The sequence below is a fragment of the Centroberyx gerrardi genome, chromosome 24 (genome assembly GCF_048128805.1).
Source record: "Centroberyx gerrardi isolate f3 chromosome 24, fCenGer3.hap1.cur.20231027, whole genome shotgun sequence".
Lineage (NCBI taxonomy): Eukaryota > Metazoa > Chordata > Actinopteri > Beryciformes > Berycidae > Centroberyx > Centroberyx gerrardi.
In genome coordinates this window covers 20,536,241-20,550,256 of record NC_136020.1, presented here as the reverse complement: position 1 = coordinate 20,550,256, position 14,016 = coordinate 20,536,241, and the positions used below count along the sequence as shown (strand labels likewise).

General features: G+C 40.3%; 1 protein-coding gene across 1 annotated transcript; it reads left to right on the top strand.

Annotated features, from left to right (window-relative positions):
- The first annotated feature begins 412 nt into the window (after window positions 1-412).
- LOC139927744 (fish-egg lectin-like) lies at window positions 413-2,860 on the top strand. Its single transcript, XM_071920005.2, has 5 exons — window positions 413-519; window positions 596-832; window positions 1,121-1,335; window positions 1,521-1,648; window positions 2,452-2,860. The coding sequence occupies exons 1-5, from the start codon at window positions 465-467 to the stop codon at window positions 2,591-2,593; spliced, it is 777 nt and encodes a 258-aa protein (XP_071776106.2). The 5' UTR covers window positions 413-464; the 3' UTR covers window positions 2,594-2,860.
- Window positions 2,861-14,016: the final 11,156 nt, after the last annotated feature.

Genomic DNA, 14,016 nt, shown 5'->3' with positions numbered 1-14,016 from the left:
CACATCCTGAAAGCTAAATATTAGGAAAGGACCATTGCATACTCTGTTTTGATGATGTTTTGAATTATTTTTGTGTTTTTTTAATATTTTTGCTATGTGCTGCTTGGTTCTTGTGTGTGTATGTTCTTCACCTCATCTGTGCTTTTCTCAGATACGGTCACCATCCTTACGGGAATTCAATTTGAATTATCTCAACTAGTATGGAATGACTAGTGTAGAATGGGAGACTTTTCATCAGTTAAAATGATTGACCTGATGGAGAGCCGGATGGAAATTTATTCCATCCGGCTTCCTTGGATCTTCTTGCAGAACCGGTTGGTGCTGTCCTTGTAATAGGATTCATGGGTCAGTTCCCCTGTATGCTTACTGTATATAAGCAAGAGATCACTTCAGTCTGACAGCAGCTCATACAGAGGATCATCCAGAGGTGCAAAGGCTACAGAGGCAGAGACGCCACAGACATCATGAAAACTATTGCAGCCTTCTTGCTGGTGCTGTGTCACCTGGCCATCAGTCATGGTAAGTCACCATCAGATGCCGTATATTTTCCTGCAACATATGAATAATTCCACTCATGACGATTTCCTCTCCGCAGCCTGGAACTGCAAGCCGGGCCCAAGGCTGTCCTATGCAAATCAGATCGATGCTGGACAGGGGAAAGTGGTCGCGACAGACAGATACAATCGTAACTTTTTCCTGAGTGGAACGACCTGGCACAGACTGCCCGCAGCCGCTCTCAAGCATGTCACAGTGGGACACGCAGGGATGTGGGGCGTCAGCACCAGTAACCTCGTCTACAAATTTGTGAGTGGCACCTGGGCACGTACTCCAGGTAAAAAGGGGAGAATTTGTTACATTTTTTGCATGCCTTCTTTCACCTTGGGGAAGTTGGGTCATTGCTGCAGCAAATTGTAGGATACAGATAAAAATACAAAAAGCAGAACATATTAAAAACTTCAGATACAGTGTCTTCATCGTGCTAATACATTGCTCCTGTCAGCTAGAAAGAATTCAGACTGACAGATTTACAGAACTGATGTTTGCAGTTCACAGATTTATGAAGTCAGGACGACATGCTGACTAAGTGTACCTGTACCTCTGTGTTTTTCCTTGCCTGCAGGTGGGTTGAAGCAGATTGACGCTGGCGGTAATCTTTTCGTTGTGGGAGCCAATACCGGCAACTACATCTACTGTCTAAGGACTAGCTACACTTTGGGCTTCACGGGCAAGGGCACCGTCTCCTGGACACGCATGCCAACTAGATTGACGTACTACAGCTGCGGCCCCTACGGATGCTGGGGAGTCGACACAAGCTCCCGTGTCTACCTCACAAGGGTGGGAAACTGTTTGCAGAACCAATGAAAACTCATATGTCTTTTAAATCTTATATACTGTGTTACTATTATTATTATTTAGTACATTAATCTCACACTCATGGATCATGACTCTCATGATTCATTAGTTTTTTTTGAGCAACTGATGGCAGTCGTTCTGATGTTGACATGTGCATCTCTTGACAGAGTGTGACTCCGACCACCTGCGCCAACTCTGGCTGGACGCAGATCTCAGGACTGGCCATGAAAATGGTTGAGGTGGGGAGTGACGGCAGCGTCTTCGGAGTGACCACAACCGGCCAGGTCTGCGAAAGGTAAGCCGATACTCCACACAATCTGGTAACAACACCCAGAGGGCATTCTTTACTGTGATTATGGGTATAACAGGTTTGCAATTGGTACAAAGTGAGCCAAAGTACTCATAATATTCTCTAAATATAATAATAATAATCCTAATAATAAATATTCTGTAAATAATCCCGTAATATTCAGTAAAGAACGTCCTCAAGGCTATTATGGCTTCTATTCAAACACATGCGTAATGACTGAAAACTTTACTGCAGTACTACAATATACCAACAAAGAATAAACACAGGAGAAAACAAGTAAACATGTTACTAAAAATAATGCAGGCACCCCTTGGACCAATCAGTAACAAGATACATCATCCCTCCAAGTTTCATAAAAATCAGACCGGTGTTGTAGCAGTTACGGCCTTTCAATGTTTAACATTTTGGCCTTTAATTATAGCGGCCCCATTAGGCTGAACACAAATACTGGAACACAATGTGAAGATGCATCATCCCTCCAAGTTTCATCAAAATTCCACCGTTGTGTATTTGAGGATAAAATCACATGTTTTTGAAATATTGACTGATGAATTTAAGTTTGAAAAATTTTCCCAAAATGGAATCAGGACCTTCTTTATTCATAATTGATCCCAGAAGGGAATCAGATTCAACTGGCGCAGCAAAGAATGGCACAGAAATAAAAATACAATAAAAGAATCTCAAAAACGGAGCATCTTCATGATACTTGTAAGTTTCTGCTGGTGAAAAAAAAGAATTCTCCCAATGATCGATTGACAGACTTCTACATTCATCTCCTCTCTCAACAGAACCGGCATCACCAGTCGTGTTCCACAAGGGACCGCGTGGGCGTTCGTCCCCATTTGCACCGCCATGAAACACGTCAGCTACGACCTGGGCATTGTCTGGGTCGTGTCCACCACTGGGCAGATCATGCGGTGCACACACTAATGTCAGACGTACAGACAGACGTACAATTCTGCGTAGTAACGATAATCCAGTCCTTATCTGCTCTATTGCACATCTTTCTCTTTTAGTTTTATGGGATTTTCTTAGGACAGAGTAAACTGTTCAGGCTTTTTTTTGAGAGATTACTGGGTTTTTAAGCAATATCGGGTTTTCCTGTTTATCCTGTCTGCTTTGGCTTTAAACTTGCATAACAATGTATGAATAACTAATGCATTTCCATTCTACCTAAATTAAAATATTTGCATCCAACCTGTTGTTTCTTTGTTGCAGTTTTGACATTTGCCAATCCATAGGCTCCGATGTAACTTTGTCCTCATGTTTAGACTTCTGTAACTCTCTTTATTTTGGCGTCAGTCAAAAATCTCTTTCATGTCTCCGGCTTGGTGAAGTTTAACTGGTACAAACAGAAAAAAATCACATCACCCCACTTCTGGTATCTCTTCACTGGTTACCTGTTAGACTCAGAATTGGGTTTTTGTTTCACTGATGACGATGTGGCGTCACGTGCAAATATATATTTTAATTTTAGATATATCAGAGTTTGATAGCAAAAACATTTTCAGCGATCAAAAACATCAACAGTACACATCAGGTAAAGAGCGAGGGCTTCTTTCTAGATCACATCACAAAATAACATGTGCATTGAGCATCAGAAATTGATGATTTGTCACATTGTTAGAGTATCTGAGGGTGATATTTTTGCCAGTAGTCTGTTGGCTTTGCCTGAGGAGGCTAATAGAATCGCTATCATCTTTTAAATTACTTCTTAAACTTTAATTTGAAAGACTTGCTTCTATGTGATATATATAGGTTTTTTTACCTTCTATTCTCATCTCATTTTGTGGTGCCTTTTGGTTTTTAATTTATGTTGAGAGTGATGTTTGCTTTCATTTGATTGTTCAGACACTTTGTAAACTCAAGTCAGTCAAGTTTGTGTATTTTTTTAGCCCTTTATCACAAGCATGTCTCAAAGGACTGTACAGAGAATGAGCCTAGCTAAATCTACCTGATCAACAATCAACCATAGGACAGAATGATAAAGGACAAACATCAGGAAGAGTAAGACACATAAAAACAGATTATAGCAAGACTATTCTACATAGCCGGCACCACCAGCCTTAGACCCTCAATGCAAACTTTGAAAAACTGCCATGAAAAAACTTGTTAGGGGGAAAAACTGGAAGAAACCTCGGACAGGCCAAGTCACAGAGAGATCCCCCAACGGGACGGCTGGCTGGGCATGCAATACGTGCCGGAAAAACAGTGATATATATACAGTATACATATATAAATACAGTAATATCCACAAAAGGGCAGAACTCACGAAATTTGTAAATATCCAGGCACACCATTTTCAATAGAATGGCCAAGTACAACATGAGCCTCAGGGTGTGTACAGCATGTGTCCGACCAGACTTGACAGACTTGTAACAGAAATGAAGTCTGTGATGCCCCAAGCCGGATACAGAATAGTTAGAGGAACCTTGAAAGGCCCTGGGTGCAGCGGGAGAGAGAGAAGGCATTAATGCATCGTGTTGATACAGTTGGCACATTATTAGGCTGTGTTGTAAGGAGTACTCTGTTCCTTGCCCAAAGTGCATATTGACACCAATCATAAGCTGATCCGGTGGGTAAATGAATGTTTATTGTGAACATGTAGCCGTCATTTGGTTTAGAGAGTTAAAGGGATGGTGAACTTTGGTAGTACCTTGGGTTGTGTAGCTTCCTGAACATGATATAACCTGAATAATAACATGAATCCATGTCATGAATTGTTGGACCTCATTATGTTACACATTGCAAACAGTCACCAACCAGCCCAAGGCAGCAAGCAGATTTAGATGGAGAACCTTTAAAAAGTTAAATAAAACGAGTAGCTTACATTTATTTCTATGACTTTGATGTCTTCTTTATGTAAGAACAGCTGCCAGCATATAAATTAATTTTTGATATGCCAATTCCTAGTTTTTGTTATAGATGTTTCTTGTTTTTATAAATATTAAAGATTATTACTGATGTCTTTTTGTCTTAATATTGTACCTGCAATTATTAGAAACCAACGTGATATTCATTGCCTCTACCCAGTTACACTACAACGATCAATAAGACAGAAAGTCAATTTACTCAACAAGTTCCGTCAATTAGGTTGTCAGTTAAATTAAACAATGTGAGTGAAATAGGCCTAATTGTTTTACCTTCATCTCTTCTCTGATGAAAGAAAACCCACTTTTGAAACCTCTTCCACTCCAGATCCCAGTACTGGGTCTGGAGACTAGCTATTCTAAATTAGTACCGACAAAAAGTTAAAAAAAAAATGCAGTGGACGCTGTCCAAGTAGGAAATAGTTGCAATATTTGTGTGAAAAATTCCCTGTAAGTCTCGTTTTTCTGCGCCCGTCACACTCTCTCCTCCCTTGTCCTTCCCAATTGCGCAATCCTTATAAGCAGCTTGGATGAACTGGACGTGCGTAACACCCAGGAGATCGCTGTGAATGGAGGAAGAGGTTGTTGGGTCTGACAGCCTTGATTGAATCTGGGTCTTCAGTTTAACAATTGATTGTCTTTTTGCATTCTTGTCAATGTAAGTTGAGTCATTCCAATCTTTTGCAATAGGAAATACAGTCAGATCAATGTCTGCTGAATCCTATACGGCCGACGCACAGTATCCTGGCAACGCCATCATTCATTCACTTTGTGATACGGGACATTCACTATGGAAACCAAACATATGTCATCAGTCACCAAGCATGCCAATCATATCCCAACCTCATCCCAAAAATGAAAGTTGTAAAATAAAAGCCTTCAAACTGCAAGCGACGGTAGCATTAGAGAGATAACTTGTGTATAGCAAGATTTAGGCCCCAGTTTTTTAAATCTTAATGTTTCTCATGGTTCAGCGTTCATGTTCCTAATAAAAATTGTGAAATTTAATACAGCATTTTTGATTGATCCTTATTTTTCTTCAATATATTTTAGCTGTATTTATTTAAGCACGTACAAATAGTTGTGTAACACTTAAATAGTTGTGGTAACACTTTACAATAAGGGTACACTAAGTTATGGGTTAGTTAATGCTTAATAAGCATAGACTAAAAAATGTCAAATGTTGCAATTATCTAAGCTAAAATCTAATATCTCATATCTCAAATCTAAAATCTGCTGTCATTTAGGAGTCCATTTGTAACTGGAAACCTTGTCTGCCCAGTTTGTACAGAAGAACTTGTGCTATTATCATTTTAGGTGTAAAAGTAATTATTTGGGTGAAATTCCCAAGGTGGCAGAGTCTTTCAGGCTCAGCTTGGAGGACTTCATAAAATCTTTTTTACAACATGTTATGAAACATTTGGGGTCGGGGATAAATAAATAGCATAATGAAAAATAAAAACTAAATAATATCTAATACCATGTCGCTTTTAAATGGACGTGGATCCAGATTATGCTAATGAGGAAAGGTTGCATGACTTAGTTACGGCAAGAGATTAATTTCTGGACATCCAAACATAGACTTAGACTCTAAGATCACCTTTCTAAATTGACTAAAAGCAAAAATATAGCTATTTCCTGGTTTCAGCCTAATTATTACATAATTTATGCAAATTATGCTAATGAAGAAAGGTTGCATGATTTAGTTATGGCATGAGATGAATTTCTGGACATCAAAACATAGACTTAGACTCTAAGATCATCTTTCTAAATTGACTACAAGCAAAAAATATAGTCATTTCCTGATTTTGACCTAATTTTTACATAATTTATACAAATTATGCTAATGAGGAATGGTTGCGTGACTGCACCATGGTAATAGATGAATTTCTGGACATCACAAACATGGACTTAGACTCTTAGATCACCTTTCTAAGTTAACTAGAAGCAAAATTATAGCCATTTCCAGTTTTTGGCGATTAATTACCTCATTATGCTAATTACTCAAATTGCCCAACATGCAACTCTTAGCAACCAAGCTTAATCTCATCTGCTAAGCCTATAGATGACATTTTAATCATAAAAGTTCATAGGAAACAACATTGCTGGGTTTCATATAGGCCATATAGGGGTTTCCATTAGACTACTTTGTCTGTCCAGGTTGTATTCTGTATATACTACTGCTGCAGTTTGCATTGTCAATCTGTCATGTTTGTAATATCTTGTAAATGTCAGAGTGATTTCTCATCTGTGCTGAAATGAATGGCAATAAAGGAAACTTGAACTTTACTGGTGTCAGTACAGGACAGTTAAACTTTTCAAACGCTATTTTATTGAGTTTGTGCAAAATGACGTTCATTTTCTCCTGGATTGGTGGGTTTGCTTCAGCCTCGGCACACCGCTCCAGCTGAGTTTGCAGATGTTCAGTGTTCAGAGCAGAGAGATTTATGGACACAAAAGGCAGAAGGGGTGAGAGAGCCCTCCAGTGGTGCTTCAGCTCCAGAAACACTGTCAGAGACAATTAACGTTTCACACATTTAGCTGAAACTCTTAGTATCCAGAGCAACACGCAGTAGTTAAACTCCTATTCCCCCAGATCACCAATATTAGAAAATAAACAAGGATTTTTTTTTTGTTGCTTTTCATTTGTACTATTTGTCTGGATAATTCTAGTTGTGCAGCAGATCATGCTTCAGTAATCCCAGCAACAGATGACTTGGCACAACCAGAGGTCTACACTTCCAAATGCAGCTTTCTCCAAACTGGCTACAAGTATGTAACTATTAATGTTCACTATTGATTTGCATTGTGGATATGTTGGAGGGAATTCGTGCCCCCTCAAAAAAAAAATTTGGGTGCAAGGGTCAAAGTCACAGCACCCACAAAAGAGAACGTTGCACGGAGCTTATATGGAACGATCATCTCATACAAATTTTACAAACATCTCATACACTTTTGTCACTGAGCAGAAATGATCAAAGATAAGCAGCTGCATGCTATTAAACCTCCAAGAAATAATAACACAAGTGAATTTTATTTATAGTACACTTCATTAAAAGCAAATCTCAAAGTGCTGAGGGAAAAACTATGGTGAGAATCTCTGTGTGTCTCTGTTGCTGGTTTCTTTCAGCATCAAGCTCAGTTTTAATTTAAATCACTAACACACAGGAGCCGGGATTAAAGTTCAGCCGTGTTTAATGAAGTCTGCCTCAGATCTTACACATGATATGTATAATATCGCTGTGGAGTCCTGCAATGTCACATGTAGAGAGCGATGCCGACATGAAAGCCAGCTATTAACAGCCAAGAATGTCAAGGCGTCCATTTTCAATTCTAAACATCAAAAGTGAGGCTTGCATTTTCCAATTAACCTCTGCGTGGTGCGGCAGAAAACCTTTCACCGCAACCGCAGCGCTCTTGCACATACATGCACACACACACACACACACACACACTAGTGACGACATGAGATGAAAGTATTATCGTTTTTGCCAGAGGTGAAGGATTTTGGATGAATATTCTGCACTGTGGTGAACATGAAGTACATGTGAGTGCGCTGATGTCTCCTCCACCCACACACACACACACACACACACACACACACACACACACACACACACACACACGCACACACAGACTCCTGCACATTTATACCAATTCAACCTCAATACTGCCTCTCACAAAGCAGCTCCACAGTTAAGGCTGCATTTCACATTCACATTTTAGGCATTCAGCTGACGCTCTCATCTAGAGTGACAAGGCAAAAGTAGAATAAGCCTCAATTCCTAGATCGAAAACATGCATTAAGGAGGTCAAGGGTCGCAGCGGCCTGACAAATAGCTGTAACAAGTCATTCCTGTGAGATGGAAGAAAAGTAAGAGTTAAGGAGAGAGCTTTCAGGCTTCTTTAGAGCTGTGAAAGGAGACTTGATTGGACGATTTGAAGGAGAGATTCAGCAGCCATTATGTGCCGCCTGCTGTCGGCTCTGCGGTGGGGCAGGGAGGAGGAGGAGGAGGAGGAGGAGGAGGAGGAGGAGGAGGAGGAGGAGGACACCTTTGACTCTGGAGGTTGTTTAAGGAATCCTCTCACATCAAAACAAGCACGGAACAAATGACTAAAAGGAGCTTGAAAACTCACCAGCTCCCACACACATACACACACACACACACACACACACACACACATGAACTAGGAACAACAACAACAACAACATGAGAATATCCAAAAAAAAACACTACTATGCGGCCAGAATGTTTGAGGCTTTTGAAGTTTCGCACAAACATCCCTGCCATGCAAATTAATAGAGAATATAGATAATGAACTCACTCAAGCAAAGCCAGTCTACATGCAGTATGGTATGAGAGAGAGAGAGAGAGAGAGAGAGAGAGAGAGAGAGAGAGAGAGAGAGAGAATTAGTAATTGTATGTGCAGTAGTAGGGCTGAACAATTTTGAAAAAATATCTAATTGCGATTATTTTGACTGATATTGCAATTGCAATATGATTTGCGATATTAAAGGGAATGATAATTTTTACATCATTATTCTCATTTTCATTGAAAAACTTATTAAAATGATTACGGTGTGATTTTTGCGGGGATCTGTACCAAACAAAGATGTTTTCTTAAGTCTGTAGAATATGATGTGTAGGCCAGGACATCTCTGCAGCACGACAATATTTAATTTAAAATGGTATTTTGACACACATTTCACCTTTAACAAATATTGCACCTCCTGCGATTTGAAAATTGCAGTAGGCCATATTGCGATTTCGATAAAATTTCGATTAATTGTTCAGCCCTATGCAGTAGTGTAACTATGGAATGCTGATATCGTTATTCACCAATATTCAAAGTAAAAAAGACCCTGATCTGTTGTATAATTCATGCTATCATCCTGCCTTACATTTCTTGTTCTGTGGTTGTGTGCTTTGGCAATATATACACATGTATGTCATGCCAATAAAGCTCAATGAATTGAATTGAGAGAGAGAGGCAGAGAGAGAGAGAGAGAGAGAGAGAGGGGATACTGAGCTGCTAGTGTTTGGGATTCAGTGCGGAGACCGTCTGACGTTGAGTAAATCAGTTGTGAAATGGGGCCCGGGGCTGATGATCCATGTCACCGCAGCGCTGGGCAGGATTCAGCGCCCGGCCTCCTGCAGGCCGCCGGCTCTCTCCAGCGCCGTGCGTCAGAAATGTGAACCTTAACAAGCAGCTGGCCGGCTCGCCGGCAAATTGCGCCAAATTGTTTCCTTCTTGTTTTGCCGTCGCGCCGCTTGCCAGCCGAAATCAAATCACATCACGCTGCGGCTCAGAACACACTGCAAAAAGTTATTCTACCTTGTATCCAGACTTATCAAGCTTATTTTAGGATTGTTTTTAGTGAAATCATCTCACTGCACTGGCAGATCATTTCAACAAATGTGACTTTTTTTCCAGGATAATGTAATTTCTTTCAGGAAATTTACTTGCTAAAAAAAAAAAAAAGGATTCTACAAATGCTACTTATTCCTATTAAAAGGCTTAGCTGGTGAAGGCTGTGACAGTTGGTTTCACTATACTGTTGACAAAATGCACTTATTGTAAGTCGCTTTAGACAAAATGTAATGTAAATTGTCTTGGAGAAAGTTTCTTGTTTCAAGAGTTTCTTCACTGTTTTATGATGATTTATTGAAAGAAGTCATATTGGCGTGTATCAAGTGAAATTTATTGAAACCAGCAAGATTAATCTGCCAGTGCAGTGAGATAATTTGACTAAAAACATCACAAAATAAGCTCAATAGGTCTATAAACAAGTTAAAATGACTGGACAGCTTGTCATTTTTTGCAGTGTATGAAGAAGCATCGAACTGAGGGGGATATTTGATATCTAACATCTCTCTCAGGTATAAAATAAACAGTTTTTTCATAATGGTTATTCATGATGATTCAGATTGTGTGATATATCATGTCTCAGTAATCCTCCCTCCGGTCTCCTCATGCTTTTAGTTTTACAGAGAAATGGATTTGAGAATGCGAGTATAGCGGCGAGGTGCTGATAACTGACATCTGTGGCCTCCACTGATTTGCGTTGTGGATATGTTTGTGTGAATTTATGCCCCATTGCCCCCTCAAAGATTTTTGGGATGCAATAAGCCCCTTATTATGAATGCTAACAAGATTTATACGCAATAGCATGGGTCTGCAGTTGGAAACGGACATCTGCAGGCCCTGGACCGGGACTGTGTCGAGCAAATTATGACGGACAGTCACACACAACACTCAGAACAAACATCATGAAGTACATAAAGATAAAATTGCCAGGGGGGTTTGATGATTTTAAACTCGAGTAACAAGAGCTTGCTGCACACTCACAGCCTGGATGCAAATAATGGTTTTGTTTGATACGGTAAAAAAACAACATTTTGACGGAGAGTGTCTTTGCCAGGATCACAACAACAGAGTCATATCTTCTACTCTTGCTGTATAGTCAGTAAACTATTTACAGCATACTGGATACACCTCATCTGCAAAGCATCAGCGGTAGTGTAATCCCCAACAACAGCATCAACTGTGTCTATTTGGTGAAATTAGCCATGATTGGGCTTGTGTAGAGGCGGTGTCATGGTGGAAATAACAGCATATTGACTGTCAACAGATTAAATCACCTTGGGTCAGCCACTGAAAATTACATCCCTGTTTTATCCTCTCTGTCATGGAGGAGAGGGTTTTTTTTTCTCTTCCTTTCTGTCTCTCTTTCTCTCTCTCTCCCTCCCTCCCCATCTACAGCAGCTTTACCTATTTCATTTACCAGTGGAAAGACACTGGAATGTATTGACACTGTAGCGGTAATCATTTCACCAACCTAGAATCAATACTAATCTCCATGTTGTTGGGAGTGTTTGTTTACCACGTCAACACGACTGATAGATCAATAGATTTACATTTGGAGGTTGTTTGGGAGGCTCGGGCTCTCAGTTTTCACTGTCAGTAGAGAGTTTTCAGGTGATGTAACGCAGTGGTCATCAAATGGGGATCCGTGGCTCTAATGTGGACTAAATTAGGGTCCTTGATATAAAAAAGGTTGAGAACCACTGATGTAACGCACCCTGTGGCGGCCATATCGGAGGCTGTGAACGGCTGAACGTACAACTTGGCCTTCTCAACGGAATTTAAAAAACATGGTTCATTTCTGTTCTGTTTTTGATTGGGAACTGATCACCACTATATTTGCGTTCAGCCAATTCTCCACTGGACCTCGATGCATGATGGAGCCAGATGTGGTTGCTGGGAGATTTGTGATACAGCTGCAAAGCCTCTGTTGACTGACATGAACTGTTCGTGAACTTGGTGAGGTTTTAATTCAATGCAGTTGAATTCAAAACTTTTTTTTTTGTCCCTTGAAAGAGTTTTGGTTTGCAGACAAGTGCAAATGAAGCAATCTAACTGTAGGATAAAGCTTGAGTGATAGTAGATACTGTCATTTCCTTGGATTTTCTGTTGATGCAGTTTGAGTTTCTCTTTTCTTTGTCTGTTCAGCACATGGTGGCTATCGCTGCTCATCACTACCCAGTTCTTCTTCTTCTTCTTCTGTTTATTCCAAACAAACCGGAGGATTTTTCCTGGGAAAGAGCGACCACACACCAGGTGTTGAGAACAGCAAATGGAAAAGCTTTCACAAACTGAATATAGGTTAAATCGACATTGTGGTATAAGAACTGGCAACAGAGAGTAGCAAAATGGACATATATGAAAATGCCATGGATTATTCCTTTAAAGACCTGCTGACTGAATGCATTACACAGAGAGAGGGACAGAGTATGAGATAGAGAGGTAGAGAGAGAGAGAGAGGGAGAGGGAGGGCAGAACGACAGGCATAAAGAGCCACTCTCCTTCCTGTCCATTACAGCAATGATAATGACAAGGCTTCAAGGTGATTTCATCAAATGTCCATCTTCATGTAATCCAGATAAGGAGACATCAAAACACCATCAGCGACTCTAAAGAGCTATTGATCTTTCGCTTTATGAGAAAATGCTTTGAAGAAGAAGAGAGAGCGAAAGGGGCAGAGGGGACAGGAGAGTCGTGTGGGGTAAGTGTGCTATTAATCGAGAGAGAGAGAGAGAGAGAGAGAGAGAGAGAGAGAGAGAGAGAGAGAGAGATGGGACCGGGACAATCGGAGATTCCCTTCAGCGGCATAACAGCTTTCAACAAATCGTCTCAATCCCCTGAACTTGGAGTTGTAAACTTGGGCAAATACAATTTTCCATTTAGTACCACTGGAAAAAGTAAAGCTGAAATCAATGGAGGTTGTTTTCAGAGCCACACCAGTGTCAGGATAGGAGGAAAGATGGAGGAGGGAGGATGGAAGAGGGAGGTCGTCCTTCAACCTGAAAACACAGGTTCAACCTCCTGTGATAGCCAGCATCCACCCTGCTGAGGTGTCCTGACCTCTGACCTCCCTGTGGTGGGGGGGGGGGGGGGGGGGGCAAGAGAAAAGACAAATTTCACCTTCAGGGATCAATAGAGTATCATAAGTTCAGCCCCATGGTGCATTTGTGTTAATGACATGTAGATTAAATGAATGATCAGTTTATTTGAATGTGATCTCAGCTCTCTGACTCCCCAGTTGATCTCCTGCCTTCATCTCATCTATGGAGAATACAGTAACATCAGGCTATTGGGCTTGCTAGTGTCAGCTAGTGAAGCGAAAATTGTGTGCTCTCTGAATAAATAAAAAAAAAAATGTAATTAAAAATATCAGGTAAAGATCTTCCATGTTTCTAATCTTGGTTAGCTGAGTGTTTGTCTGCAGAAACCAAGGAGTACGGCTGAAAGATATTGACAAAAAATCTAGTTGCAATTATTTGACAGAATATTGCTATTGCGATTCATATCATCACAAGTTTTTCTTCTCATAAAATTTTTTTAGATCTTTAAAATTGTTTAAAGAAAAGTGATGAAAAGTGAAAAAAAAAAAAAATAGATGCCAGTGTGCAGGATTTACTGAGTTTGAGTCTGATTGAAGGTTTTCATCATTTCATTGTATTGATTCATATAGACCAAAGATTACCTGCAGCTCTAAAACACCTTGTTTACAAATCCATTTTGGACGCCCCTCTCTCTCTTATTTAAGCAATTAATTGCCGTCTCTGCGATTTTGAAATTGCAGAAATTCATATTGCAATTTCAATTTTTGTATTTTTTTTTTATTAATTAATCTTTCTGCCACCAGGTGGCGCCACTTACTTTGATTAGAAATCAACACAAACGACTGGACTTCGTGACTGTGGAGTGACATCGTTACATGTGAACCAGCGGTCCTCACCGGCCAATCAGAACGGAGTATTGAACAAAGCTGTAATAACTGTGGATTAAGTGTCAGAGAGCCACAAACAGCAGGAGGAGGGGAGTTACATTTGGCTGCTGAGGTCAGTCTGTCAGCCTGCAGGACAAGTCCCAACCTGCCCTGCTGAGGAGCCACACACACACACACACACACACACA